The 13,500-nt window shown below is 46.9% G+C and overlaps 1 protein-coding gene across 2 annotated transcripts in view; it reads right to left on the bottom strand.

Moving 5' to 3' along the window:
- LOC142883480 (signal-induced proliferation-associated 1-like protein 1) overlaps positions 1 to 13,500 on the bottom strand; it is a 192,445-nt gene that overhangs the window by 174,373 nt on the left and 4,572 nt on the right. For both annotated transcript variants that reach the window (XR_012926054.1, XM_076018394.1), the window contains exon 2: positions 32 to 1,716. Coding sequence is in view for 1 of the 2 variants with exons in the window: in XM_076018394.1 (XP_075874509.1) it covers positions 32 to 1,532 (1,501 nt within the window). In the remaining variant the exon portion in view is untranslated. The remainder of the gene's footprint in view (positions 1 to 31; positions 1,717 to 13,500) is intronic.

Raw genomic sequence — 13,500 nt, 5'->3', positions numbered from 1 at the left:
CATGTGCAAGGGCAAGTGAAATTGATCTTACCCCTTAGGTAGAAGAACTTTCTGTAGTAGTAGGCTCCAAGGTCCACATGCTCCACAATGTATTGTTTACCCTTTTCACTCAGAGTAGTGGGGCCTTCTTTTGGTCCTTCCATCACTGCTACTCCAGCGTTTGTACAGTGGCTGCCTGCAGACGCTTCGTACACACTGACTTCGCTGCTCAAGGTGCCAGAAACGCCACTGCCACTTGCCAGAACATGATAGCCTCCACCCAGTCTCCTGCGCCCACTGCCATCAGTGCCGATCTCGTTTCGGAAACAAGGGCAACTTAGCAGCATTTCGTTGCTCTGTTCGTCTACGGCGTCCAGGCCAGGGCTGCCTCTTGAACTTAGTTCCTCTTGGCTGCCACTAGGGGAGCTGTAGGGCAGACTGTGCGTGGATGACAGGGTGGAGTTGGCAGAGGCAACAGCGGCAGCGGAGGCCCCAGTGGTGGTGTTCTTCCGCTTTCCCGCCATTTGCCGCAAATGGGCGACTTCGTTGAGGTCGAACAGCATGCTTTGGACGTCATAGTGGGCAAAGCCTTTCTGACACACCCACGGTTTGAGAGGCGGCCCCACGTTTTCCGTCAGATTGTCCTCAACGTCGGAGCCCGCTCTGGGAGAGTCGGACTCGCCGCGCACGTTCCGAAGTTTGCGGAATATGGATTCACCTCCTGTCTCGGATTTAGTTCTACGCTTTGGGGGCTTGTCCCTGTCCTTGCCTTTAGCTGGCTGAGAGTCGAGTCCGTCTACCTGGAGATCCATGCCCCGATGCTTGGCCCCAACATTCAGCATGTCCTCGAGTTTCTCTGGAGCCGGGCTTCGCTGGTCAACTTTGTTTCCTTGATAGCCCTTGAGCATCTCGAAGAAGCTCTCTCCAGACGCTCCATGCTGATCTATGGAGGAGGTACTCCCGTATTCACGATGAAGAGGGGACCATTTGGCTCCAGTTTGTGGACCCCAGTCTTCACCGCTGTCGCCAGCTGCCTCCATCTCACTGATGGTCATGTCGCTGTTGCTGCGCTGGCGGATGCGTCTCTGCCGTGCATTTCGATGTGCCGACCCTCGGTACTCCCCAGGGGCGAGGTAACGCGTCTCGGGGCTGTAGTTGTTGGCCATTGCGTGTGTTCTATTCTTTAAAGTGTTGTGGATGTTGCGCAGCATCGAAGAGTCCTGAGGGCTCATTGCAGATCCTAACTTAATGTGACTTTTTCCAGCAGCGGGCGCACACAAGTTCTCAGGCTCGGTGGCCGATTGCCACATGACGCCTCGAACGTCTTTTCTCGGAGGCCAGTCGGCAACCCGAGCTCGTACTCCCATTTTTGGCACTCCTGTGGTCAGAGTGGAGTGGATATTATCTGTCCGGGTTGGTAGAGCCACTCCATTAGCCATACGGAGTTGGCGGGTGTAGAACTCATCAGTGGCAGGGAGTGTACCCCCAACAGTGCGCTCCATGGATGGGCACTTCAGACTGGTTGTGGCACCAGTGCTAAAGGCTAAAGGCATTTAGCAGGGAGACATGACTGCCTCTGCAATGGGATACTACTCCCCACCTTCATGAGCAGGTTGATTGGCTGAAGTGTGAAAATGGGAAGGTGCAAGCCCATCTCATCGCCACTCAAGACTGCACGCTGCTTTGTCAGCTGTGTCGAGTCTGCCACTCTGCATTTTTTATTCCAATGGTGGAACCCTGAAAAGAAGAGAGACATCGTTCATTGGATAACCACGAGCACGTTTCCTTATCCACACAACTTTCTATTACATCAGGAAAAAACAGAAATAATATGGATGGCAGGTTATAAGAAAAGGAGTACATTAAAATGTGATCCTCTCTGGGTAAAGAAGCTATGAGCTAGCTATTTGATGGTCAGCAAAGTTTGAAAGGCCAGTTTTAAATAAATCTTGTATTTTTAAATTACACTAAAGTTTCTTCATACTGATGACTGACCTTTTCATCACACTCAAGGTAGCTTTTCTAATAAATAACAAGACAGTTGTGTCTTTAAGAATGAAGCATATAAAATTGAAAATCTCTTAACATGCCTGGATAAAGTGGATGTATTTATTTTCCTTTGACAGCTTTATGAGACAGTGAACGACAGTGGGTGGTTCAATTTCAGATAAGAGGGCGTCTAGTTTTCAAAGCTCTTTCAGAATGTGCACCTAGTGGGGAATTTTAGACAACTGAAATCATTGAGACTAACTCAAAATGAGCTTAACAATATTAAATGACTCATGAGCCAGCACTCCTAAATCTCTCCGACTTATTAGCTGACAGGTGTCTCTTGGCTTCCCTTTATAATAGGCAACATGAGTCAACTAAAATACAGAGTTGCGGTTTCCTCCAACAAATACCCAAAGCCGGACATCAAAAAGCAAAGAGGCCCTTTGAAAGTCATCTGAAAAGTAAGTGATGACCCGCCGGCTTACAAATGGGGCCAATCTGGCAGTAAGACACTGGAAGAGATTAAGGGCCCGCTCACTGTCAGCCCTGCCTGCCTGTGTCTGTGATCACATTAGCCGCTAGCAGTCAGCACACAGCGACAGGCCAACAGCACAAGCACCAAAAAGCCTGCAACTTTTAAGTAATAAAAAAGACAGCATTGCCCTTTACTTTAAATAAAACAAGTAAAAGAGAAGCATGTTTTAACATATTACCATAAGAGATGGATCGACATTTCTGATCAAATCAAAACAACCAACATCAGCGAATGGTAAAAATCAGATAAATAGCTACAGCACAGTTGGCAATATAGGGATGATACATCGGCATACAACTTGTTATTTCTTTTTTAAACAGAATCCACCGGAATTTCAATAAACTAAGATTTTCTAAATATTAATTAAAAGAATAATAGAAGCCTTTATTATATGTATAAATATCTATATTTGTGAGTATTGGTCACTGTTACAAAGTCTTTCTTGTAGTGCGCTATTCCAAATCTTGCTCGATTGTTAAGGGCCATTTTGCCCTTGCACTTCATCCAACTCTTTTATCTCTTAAAGAACTGAAACATTCCAGCCCTGGACATAAACACCAAAACCAGAGGGAGATGGCTAAGAGACACGGGTGAAATGTGACTGGGCACAACTGCTCCACTCCAAAGTGCGTTAAAATATCAGTTGTTTTTTTTTAGTTTTCAATAAAGTAGTCAAGAGCACAGGCCTTGGACAGTTTGAGAGTAAGTCTTTAAAAGAGAGCACTTTTTTTGCTTTTCAATCTGGAAGACATCAACTGTGTGGGTTGATGTCTTGAAATCTAGCCTTATTTAGAAGGAATTTAAGTAAGTCTGACCTAAATACCTTCAAGCATTGTGATCTTTGATCTGACCAGTCACAAAAGTTCCCAACTGCAAGCTCCTCTTAGAAATCAGTACCTTTTTTGAGTGCTAGAAGTGGACTTCAAGAAGTGGTCTTTAATGAACTCAGAAAATGAATAGGAAGACAACTTCTGAACGCCATAATGACTTGATTTTAGCCAGGGAAGGTTGATAAACAGCAATTTCTGTACCAAGTTTGAGACCTCAAACACACTAACACCCCTTAAAGCTGTCTTTTAATCTCCTTACTGACACACATGCAAACAAATGCCTGGCTTTACTGTCATTTCAGAATAAAATTAGGAGTTTGTCAACTGCAAGACTACAAGCGTGTCTTATTCCAAGACGACAGGTTGAGAGGTTGGGCGCATGACAGTCAGGAAAAAGCAATTATGCCATCCTTCTTCCATTTCATTTCAAAATTATACAGAGAGGTTTTTATTCACCAAGCTGAGGGACGGCCAAGATTGCTTTAGAGGGCTGACCATATGAGGTTAACATCCTGTAATTGGGGGCCTGACTCCACAGCTGGCTGGCGAGGCCAGTAGAGAGACAAGCAAATTGGTCGTGCAGGTGAAAAAAAGGACTTGTTCTATCAAGTGAGCACCTCACAGGCACTAGAACTTGTTGTCTGGTGGCAGGGATGAAGCTGGATGTGGTGTTCAGTGGAGTAATATGTAAATTTCCCGACGATGACTCAGCAGCAGCAGTTTACAGTTGAGTCACGGACTGGAGACTAATCATACGCGCAGCTCATAGTGTAGAGTATCGCAGGAGAGGAACAGACAGCCATCAGTCAGCACAGCAGATGAACACCCCGCTGATTCAGGAGCGCTAACCCAGGGTCTTAAGACTTGACAAAATGTGACTCACAAAAGTCACAGCATGAATGCGTCTTCAGTCATCACGATGCACCGCGCGGGGTACTAGACATTCTCAAAGCCTCCTGAAGGGGACTTACTGTTGCTGAGCTGGCTCGGACTGCTGGTGTCCAAGAGAGAAAGGATAACATGCTGACACTGAAAGAGTCTTAGTCCTGGGTTTTCAAACAGAGGGGGAATGAGCTATTCCAGTAGATTGGACAACTGTCCCTAAAGAAGGCACAAAGTAGTGGACAGAGTGCCCCACAAGGTTGCAATTACTTCGCTTGAATGGGGCAAAGGATGTGGTTGGCTGACACCAATGGCTTTAAACAAGCACCCTTCCATTTATCCCAGCAACTTTCCCTGTCTCGTAATCTTTTCCTTTTCTCAGAGCCGACTGGGTTTTTAGGCAGCAGGCACAAAGGTCCCTCTGTCTCGGCTCGGACAAGTCGGGGGCCCCATTCCAACATAGTGAAGTCTTTGAAAATTGTCTGGCACGGGGGCCTGACGTATGGCCGCGTACATGAGGCCAGCCAGAATATCAAATTAATTAGATGCAAAGGGAACCAAGGAGAGAAATGACGCCAACGCTGAAACAGAAAATTGTGAACAAAGACAAACAGGCATCAAAGAACTAAACAGAAAGACTGCTCACCTGTCCCCAGCTCAGGTCGGATGTGTTCAGTTATGAGGCTGCTCAATCACCACTACTTTACAACCAGCACAAAAGAAACACAGTAGGCAGACGTATAGATTGAAGGTGTCTGTGCGTGTCTTGTGTCGTAGGACAAACTTCAATCGAGGACAACATGAAAAAGGCGGTGGAAAAGCAGAGTATTGCATTGCCTTCAGTAACTGCGATTGTTTTTTTGTTTTTTTTAACATCAAATACCTGCAAGTTGCATTTGCATTTGTCGCAGGTTGCAACACAAGACACACTCCGTTTCAGACAATGCAGTTACAACAACACCAGGCAGAAGAAAGGGAAGGAAGAAAGTCAAACCAGTTGCACAAATTCCCCTCCGCCAGCTTGCCGACACAGTGGCACAAGTGCACAAAGCAGTGCAGACGTGCCACTGCGCAAGTACACACGGACGCTCACAACAGTGTCAATAAACTGCAGTGCAGAGCCGTGCCTGGGGCATTCACATAGCCACAGATCAGCCATGAGAGGTCAGCTAGAGTCCCTACACAACCACTGAGATCTAGCCTGACCACAGCTGCCCTGAGGCACAACAAATGCCTCGGGTGGAACAAAGCCTCAGCAATACTCCAAAGTCTCCAACTGCAAACGTTGTTCTTTTAATCTCCCCTTCCCTCCTCCCGTATGCGCATCTGTCAAAGAACCTGGCGCAGACCTGCACGTCCTATTGAGCAATCCCGAGCACCTGACACTTAGGAGAGAAAAAAACAAGCAGGCCCTGCTGGCAGACAAACGACAACAGCGTCACCCGACTGCGAGCCAAGAACCCATCAGTTCTGACTCAAGGAAGTGATAGAGTGCACGTTTGTATATGCCAGTGCGTAGACAGGGTTGGTTGAAGTAGTAGGGCAAGTTGGGACGGATCCTTTACAAGAAGTGAAACAACGACTAACCTAATGCTAGCCTTCTATAAAACACTTAGAAATCTGACTCGGCTTTACAACTACAGGCTTGTCTTCCGTCTTTGCAGCCAGAGCAGTGATGGCCAACTGAAGCGGCAAATTGTTGGACTGACCACACGCAAAACGCTGGCAGCACGTGTCTTGCAAGAAAAAACAAAACAAAACAGTGTTGTATCGACATTCATCATCCATCGGCCTCGCGCTGTGACGCGCTGCTGCTCTGCCCCAACCCCTCGATCCCTCGCCATCACTCTGGCACGGTTCAGTGAGCAATGGGCATCGAACTAACCAGTGGCAAAGAGAATTTCACTCACCGTCTTAAACAAGAACACAGTTCTGCAGTGGCGCCAGGATATATTCATTGCCGCGGTCCTGAGTAGGATGTCCTCTGAGCTTTTCCTACCCAGGAAACACTCCGCTGGGGTTTCACATATTAGCAAGTCAGCACAATGAGTGAATGCTTGAAATACTTGGCACAGTTTTAGCAATGGCTGTTTCACATTTCCGATGTATTTAATTCGGGCAGGCCAAGATTTCTCTGTAAATCTAGGGTAGAACTAGGAGTGTAAATGAGGAAATTGTGTAAGTGACCTTTTCACTTATTAGAAAGATAGCTGGAGAAGATATAACTAACCTGAAAACATTTTGCAATTCGCAACAGTTTTGCAATTTAACAATACAACAGCTTTGTTTTTAACTGCAGTAAAGCAGAGCGGGGAAAAAAAAAAAAAAAAAAAACGGGAACTGCATTCTCCACTTCCAAAACAGGAATGTAGAAAATTTGCTGGCTGCTGAACTACATTCGGAAGCTGAGGTTGGAGCTCGCTCTCGTCTGCACTTTCCCACTCAGCCTGCCTCCATTAGAGATCCCAAGCTCCTGATGCACGCAGATCAGTACACACAGCGTTCAAAAGTGGGAAAATGAAACACCAAATTCAAATGGCTGAAAAACACCACCTCGGTGTTTGGGCTCACAGGCTGCAAACACAGAGGAAAATAGCTATTTTTGAATACGTTGCAAAAAAAAAACAAGATTTTTTTTTTGTATCTGCAAACATCTCAGGTGGAACTTTCTGTCCCTTGCCGCCTCGTAGAAATGCTATTTATCCAACCGCTGTCTCAAGCTAAGGTACCTTTGCCTAGAAACACTGTTAAAACTGAATGGCGCAGACTGAGAACATGACACATGCCAACTGTGCCTCTGTGGTTATCGCTAATATAAATAAACCATCAGAAAATGGAGTAAATGCAAAAAGAACATTGTCTTTTTGGCAGAATGTTTTCCAAAAACGACTGCTGTGTCTGGGTGGACCGGTGGCCAAATTGTACTCAGAAGGTAGTAATTGAGTGTTTGAAGCCAGTGGGGGATTACAGTCTTTTTTCTAAAGGTAAACACCGATTCTTCCTAATGTTCCCCAACCAGCCCAAAGACGATAATATCCTGCGTTTGCACTCCATCTGTATTATAACCTTTGAAAGGTTTTAAACAGTTGTACTATTGGAGTAAGTGAGGGGGGAAAGTAAATGCAATTGCATGTCAGTGATCCAAGACTTGTATAAAATGATATAAAAGGAGCTGGGGGTGATTAACTGCAGGTTTATTGGTCAACTTTTGTGCAAAGCTCCACTCTAATAGTGAAAAAACCAGCAGCAGTAAATCTTGCTATTAAGACAAAAGCTGAAAAACAAAGTCCAAACAGCAATTATTCTTGTTAACAAAAAAGAAAAAAGAAAAAAATTGTATCTGTCTAATGCAGCTACACCTTTGAAAGTCAAATAAATAAATCTGCAAGTATTTTGAGGTTATATCTGAGCACGAGTAAGATTTTTAAGGCGTCTGACAACTATTTCCCATTACTGGATACTTTAGTCAGGCCAGACTTTTTTTAATACACCAAAAAAACCTTATCAGATGGCACCACAGTCACATAAAGAACCTTTGGAACCACAGCAGGGCTGCCCTAATCCTGCCCCACACGGAGAAAACACCGTCAACGCTTTCCACTCGGGCACACCGCCAACCTTCTGCCAGCTTGTCCAGACAGTGCGCCGCAACTCAGGTGAATCAGGATTTGTGTTTTATGAAGGAATGTTACAAGGGAACGGCAGTCACTTCCAAAGCACGCATCCAACCATTCTGTTTTTACTGGCACAGCCAATAAAAGTCCATGTAGGGAGACTCCTGGCTTGGCACTGATGCATTTAAATACAACACCCTTAAGGTTACTGCTATAGTAGTGAACTGTTGCAACTTATTTTGAAGTGGGAAAATATGCAGAGCTATTTTTTTTCTGTTTTTTATTATTATTTTATTTATTTATTTTTTAACGCTGTACCTACTGTGAGCAATGCTGGAAGCGCGTCTTGTTTCACGGCTAGGTGCGGGCTCGGCCAGAGAGGTGTTTATTGCCACAAAATTATAACACACTCCCGGTGAACTTTTTTTTTTTTTTTAACAAGACAACTCGCAGCGCCTCCTCAGTTGGGGATTAAAACAGAAGCGATCTGTAATCAACAGTTGGTGATTGGAGGAGGGGAGCTTGTGTGTGTCTGCCGTCAGTAATTCAGCCGCTGGAGGAGGGAAATCGTACTCGCACTTGCACTCACGAGCCCGCCATTACCTCATCCTGGGATCACGGGTGCTCGCGACTCGTGAAATAAATCGGAGCAGGCCAGTGTCTCGCGTGCACGGGGTGGTTTTCAATGCTCCACTGGATCAGTGTCACATCCCTGCCGGCAGCAGCAGCAGTAGAGTTGCAGAAGAGATGTAGGAAACTTTGAATCAGGATTTAAAAATGTAGGTCAGCAACATCAATCAAACTGTCAATCAGATTCTGGGGTTTTGATTGGAGGATGCGGTGCAGATGCCGGGCTTCAGATGTGTCAGGGCGCACGTTGGTGTGCCAAGCCAGTTGCTCGAAGCTGGGGGCATCCAGTGGTCACACACGCACGCACGCACGCACAAGCACAAGCAAACGCGCTGCCAGAAAACGTGTTGTGCACGCGCCCATCACTCAGGATTGGTCCCCTGCCCACTGCTGGTGCCTGCTGGGCTGCAGGCCAGCGGGGCATTCAAAGCGGCGGCTAATGCACAGAAAGGGGAAGTCGTCTAGGAGCACTCCATAATCTTCCTGAAAATCGTTGCAACAAGCAACACATGGATCTTCATTCGAACGGTAATTGCGTGTTTTCATCTACGCTAATCTCTAATGGGAGAAGATCATTAATGATGCTTGGGACTGAACGCTCGGGGTCAAGAGAGGCGGAACTAATTGGAAGGTCGCTGCGCTGTTAAATAGATCCATATTCTTCCAATTTTCTTCTTCTGCAGCCTTGATGATTTAAAAAAAAAAAAAAAACTACATCTCCAGAAAATGACAATGTTAGCCCTCTGTTTACAGCCTCCAGCCAGGTTTTACTCCAGTTTCCTGCTAGAACTGATTTTGTTTTGTTCTACCTACCACCACAAGTTCCACAACAAAGGCTTGTTGTCCTTCGCCTGAAAGAAGTAGCTGTCCCTCTTGTGACATCACAAAGGGCTGGTTATCAGCACTGGGTACCGTTTCCAGAAAGCAGCAAATGGTTTTCTCATTTCTCATGTTGCCATTAGAAAAAAAACATTTCCTCCAGCCGAAACGTGGGACCTCTAATATATTAATCACATCCTGTCCTGAGTGGCACCAGGCCTCAGGTGAGAACATTCTGGTCGTTGTGTAAAACGGTTTTACGCTGGCAAGGTCAGTCGGCGGCGGCCTGACACATTCTCACAGATGCTTGTGATGTTTGGCTTTGGTCCACCGGCCTGTCCTCTCACATCCTCTGCCCGATTTACCCAGGTAGGGAACAAAGCACAGAGGGTGACGGAGGCAGAATACCAAAGACACCTTTTACTACAGTAAAGTCAGGCGCAGCTTAAAGCTGTGATAGTAATCACGTGTTTTGGGAGGGGAAATTACAGGCTCTGCGCTTGGGCTACATCGACTCGGCATCCGTCGCTAAAACAGCAACGCACACCGACTGAAAAATCCAACGGGCGGAAACGAGAGGAATTCTCTCCACAAAAACACAGATTTCTCAGGATCTTTGAAACACACAATGGGGGCTAAATGAGTTGACATGGTGTTTTTAGCCATGGAATGTCTGGGAATAACACGTTCTTCAAGCGCGCTCTTCTCTTTAACTGGACAAGTCGAGGCAGGATTGAGAATGAGGCTTTTTTTTTTTTTTTTTTTATTTTGCAAGATGGCTCGAGAGAAGGTCTCGACCCTGCTGAGCAGGGAGGAGAAACACATTCTTCCCTGCAGCCACAGCAGCACCAGCACCAGCAGCGGCACTGACCACAAGGTAATTAAAAGCCTCAAGATAATTGAATCAAGAATTCCAAAGATCCCACAGTTCCAGCTCGTCTCGGATGAACCGATCTCGGAGGTCGGAGTTGATGTTGTTCTCGCTGACGTGCAGAGATGAAGAGGTGGCGGGATGACGGGGCCAGAATGGGGATTGCCCTCATCGGTGGCCTTAAAACCATTCCAATGTTGCGAAGGAACAATACCATCCGCAGTCAGGGGGGGGAAGAAAAAACAAAAACACAACCAGCCGAATCACTGAAGGTCGCCGAGTAAGTGTGAAGGGCCGATTGATAACCTCTCGCACTGGCAAAACGGCAGCTTTGCTCAAACTCTGTGTTAACCGGGTTGCCTCGCACACACAACGTACCGAACGGTTTCGTAATGAACTCCTCAAGTTTACAAAAGTGGGAGAAAAAAAAAAGAAAAAAACGACGGCGACCGCCCCAAGTAAGCAATTTGGCGGGAGCCCTGTTACCTATCTATCAATCAATCAACTTTTCTTTGCACAGCTCTAAATCACATCCAAAGGCGTCTCAAAGCGCTTTGTGCAATCAGATGAAAAACCAACTGGGACCCCAGAGCAAGCAAGGTGCAAAAGTGCCCTGGAAAAACTCCCCTGTGGGAAGAAACCTAGAGCAGATGCAGACCCCAGAGGGCCATCATCCGCCTATGACCAGTTGGGGTGAGAAGGAAATACAAAAAATGTAGAGAAATAGAAGTAGCCAGAGTGGCAGACAGGCCAGAGTGAGTTGCAGGGTTAACAACAACATCCTGGCAGGGCGACTTCGGGGGAGGGAGGGAGATTCTCTGACATTTCTCTGGAGAAGCCCGCTGGAGCTTGGAGGGCGGCCAGGTTCTCCCCAGCAACGCGAGGACACGGCGGAGGGCTCAGGTGTGCCTTGGTAATCAGCGTCATTTACCCGAAGGTGGTGGGTGGGGGGGGGCTTGGTAGGGGCTTCAGGGAGGTGACACGACGTAACAAGGCTGCAACACTCACAGGAAAGTCACACACACACACACACACACACACACACACACACACACACACACACACACACACACACACACACACACACACACACACACACACACACACACACACTTCCAGGCCATTGATTTTGGCACGTGCCCAGCATGGGGTGGGGTGGCTGGGAGGAGGATGGTGTATTTCGAGTCCGATTTCGAACGGTCGGGCCGTAAAAGTTAATCAATTCACACAGAGTCATTTGGACTGCGATAAGTCCGGGCGTGTTGCATAACGGAGGCGAGGCGCTAAATCACAGATCGGGCCTGAGAGTCGCAGTGCAAAACCTGCACAGGCGGCGGCTGCTGCTGCTGCTGCTGCTGCTGCTGCTGCGCACTGAGTCACAGCTCTGCAGGCGGACTTCCAGCAGTGGCAGCCCCGGGGTGTCCGCCGTCCAGCACTTTCAACATTTACGGCAAAGATGGCAATTTTAAAATTGCATGACAACAAAAGAGTAAGCGGGCCAAAAAAAAAAACGCCTCGTTGGCAATGAGCCGACATCAAAGCTGGAAATTTTGTGTTTCACTCGTGCTACAGATGCAAAGATAGGCGGAATGCAATCACACACACACACACACACACACACACACACACACACACACACACACACACACACACACACACACACACACACACACACACACACACACACACACCCCTTTGCTGGCAGTAATCAGGACACTGCATCGCCACAGGTCACAGCAGTGGGGCGTCTTGACTGGCGTTTTCTCTCATTTGCATCTTCCCGGCTGGTTTGTCAGCTGCAGCAAGTTAATGTCTCTCTTGAAAGGAGGGTGAAAAATACATATGAAGCCACCGCAGGCACGCTCACACACACTCAAACACACACAAACAGGTGGAGGTTGGATCGATCAAGTGGCCAACATCTGAGGGAGATTTCTCCCCCATCTGCATCATCAGAGGTGCGAGCAGTGACATGGCAACGACAACCAAGTACCTCCTTCAGCAGCCGACTTCACAACAGAGGCCGTTGCCACAAGAAGTAGAGGACGTGATTTCAATATTTAGGCTAAAGCAGAAACGTTGACTGGGATCGGCTGGCATAAAACCGAATCGAAAATTCCACACAAAGTTGCTCGGGGTTAAAAACTGGTGTTTTTTCATACTTCAAGGATTTAAATTGATATAAAAACCTACTTGTTAACAGGCTGTGACAGTGCATTACAACACGGCCACATTAAGAAAAGTGTGACATCAAGTAGGACATGAGAAAAAGACAGTTGACACCTATAGTTGCGATTCCCAGAGGGAATCTGCTCATTTATTTATATATTGTTGTTTCATGCTGAAGGTAAAAGAGACAGGATGCTGTAAATGATGAATGGACAGGAGGCATTATCTTTTTAGGTGCTCTGAAATTTCACACACTGGGCCTTTCGGAGGTGCCTCCGTAAAAGCACATTACCGGTGCACTCCTCGCTGGCCTTATTTTACGCGGCGGCTATTCAGTTTCCAAGCGTAGTTCCTGTCTGGCCGAGGTGCACGCCGGCGATCCAGGAACACTTCAATGAAGCGACACAGGAAGCAGGCAACCAAAGAGGAAAGGCTGGGAAAGCAGCCATGTTTGTTATTAACTGGCCCTATCTGCCCTTTGCACCTGGATCAACATGAAGGGGTGGGGGTGCAGAGGCCCCATTCATCACTCCGTTACAGACTGCACTAATTGCGACTAATTATTCCAACATTAACTTGGATCTTTCTCGGTTTAGCTACAAGTCTGTGTAACTACAGGAGACAGTGGGAGGATTTGCAACAACCGAATGTCCGTCCCCGACTCGTATTTGTTTGTAGAATCATTTGAACGTCCCGGAGGGAGTCTTGGGTTCACAGTGGTCTCATTCTTTCCTCAAAGAGCAAAAGCAGGAACTAGCCGGGTGGAAATGGATTCCCTGCTTCCAAAGTCGAGGATGTGGAATTTCGGAGCAATGTGAGGGAGGGGTTTTTTAGGGAGGTGCGGCGCAGGAAAGTTAAGTGCGACCACAGAAAGCAAGTTCTCACCGAAAGAAGGAACTTAAACAAATGGTTGTTCTGAGAAAACCTCACGTTGCGTTGCTGTCGCGTGCCAGCATTCCTCACTTGACTACACTGCACAGGGTCAAAAAAAAAAAAAAAAAAAAAAAAGTTACTACTAAAAAGACGCACAAAAAAAGTAAGTGAGCATGAAGAGGAATGAGGACGAGCTGAACAGACCTGTCTACCGCCAAGCCCTCGCGCATTCCTGCCTGCTTCTCAGATTTCTGTCCACAGGAGGAGAGGCAAACGACTCAAAAAAAAAAAAATCCTCTGTGGCTT

The sequence above is a fragment of the Nelusetta ayraudi genome, unplaced genomic scaffold (assembly GCF_046127955.1).
Source record: "Nelusetta ayraudi isolate G7.1 ecotype Tasmania unplaced genomic scaffold, CSIRO-AGI_Nayr_v1 ptg000007l, whole genome shotgun sequence".
NCBI classification, from domain to species: Eukaryota; Metazoa; Chordata; class Actinopteri; order Tetraodontiformes; family Monacanthidae; genus Nelusetta; species Nelusetta ayraudi.
The sequence above is the reverse complement of the archived record's forward strand: the minus strand, read 5'-3'. Positions and strand labels throughout refer to the sequence as shown.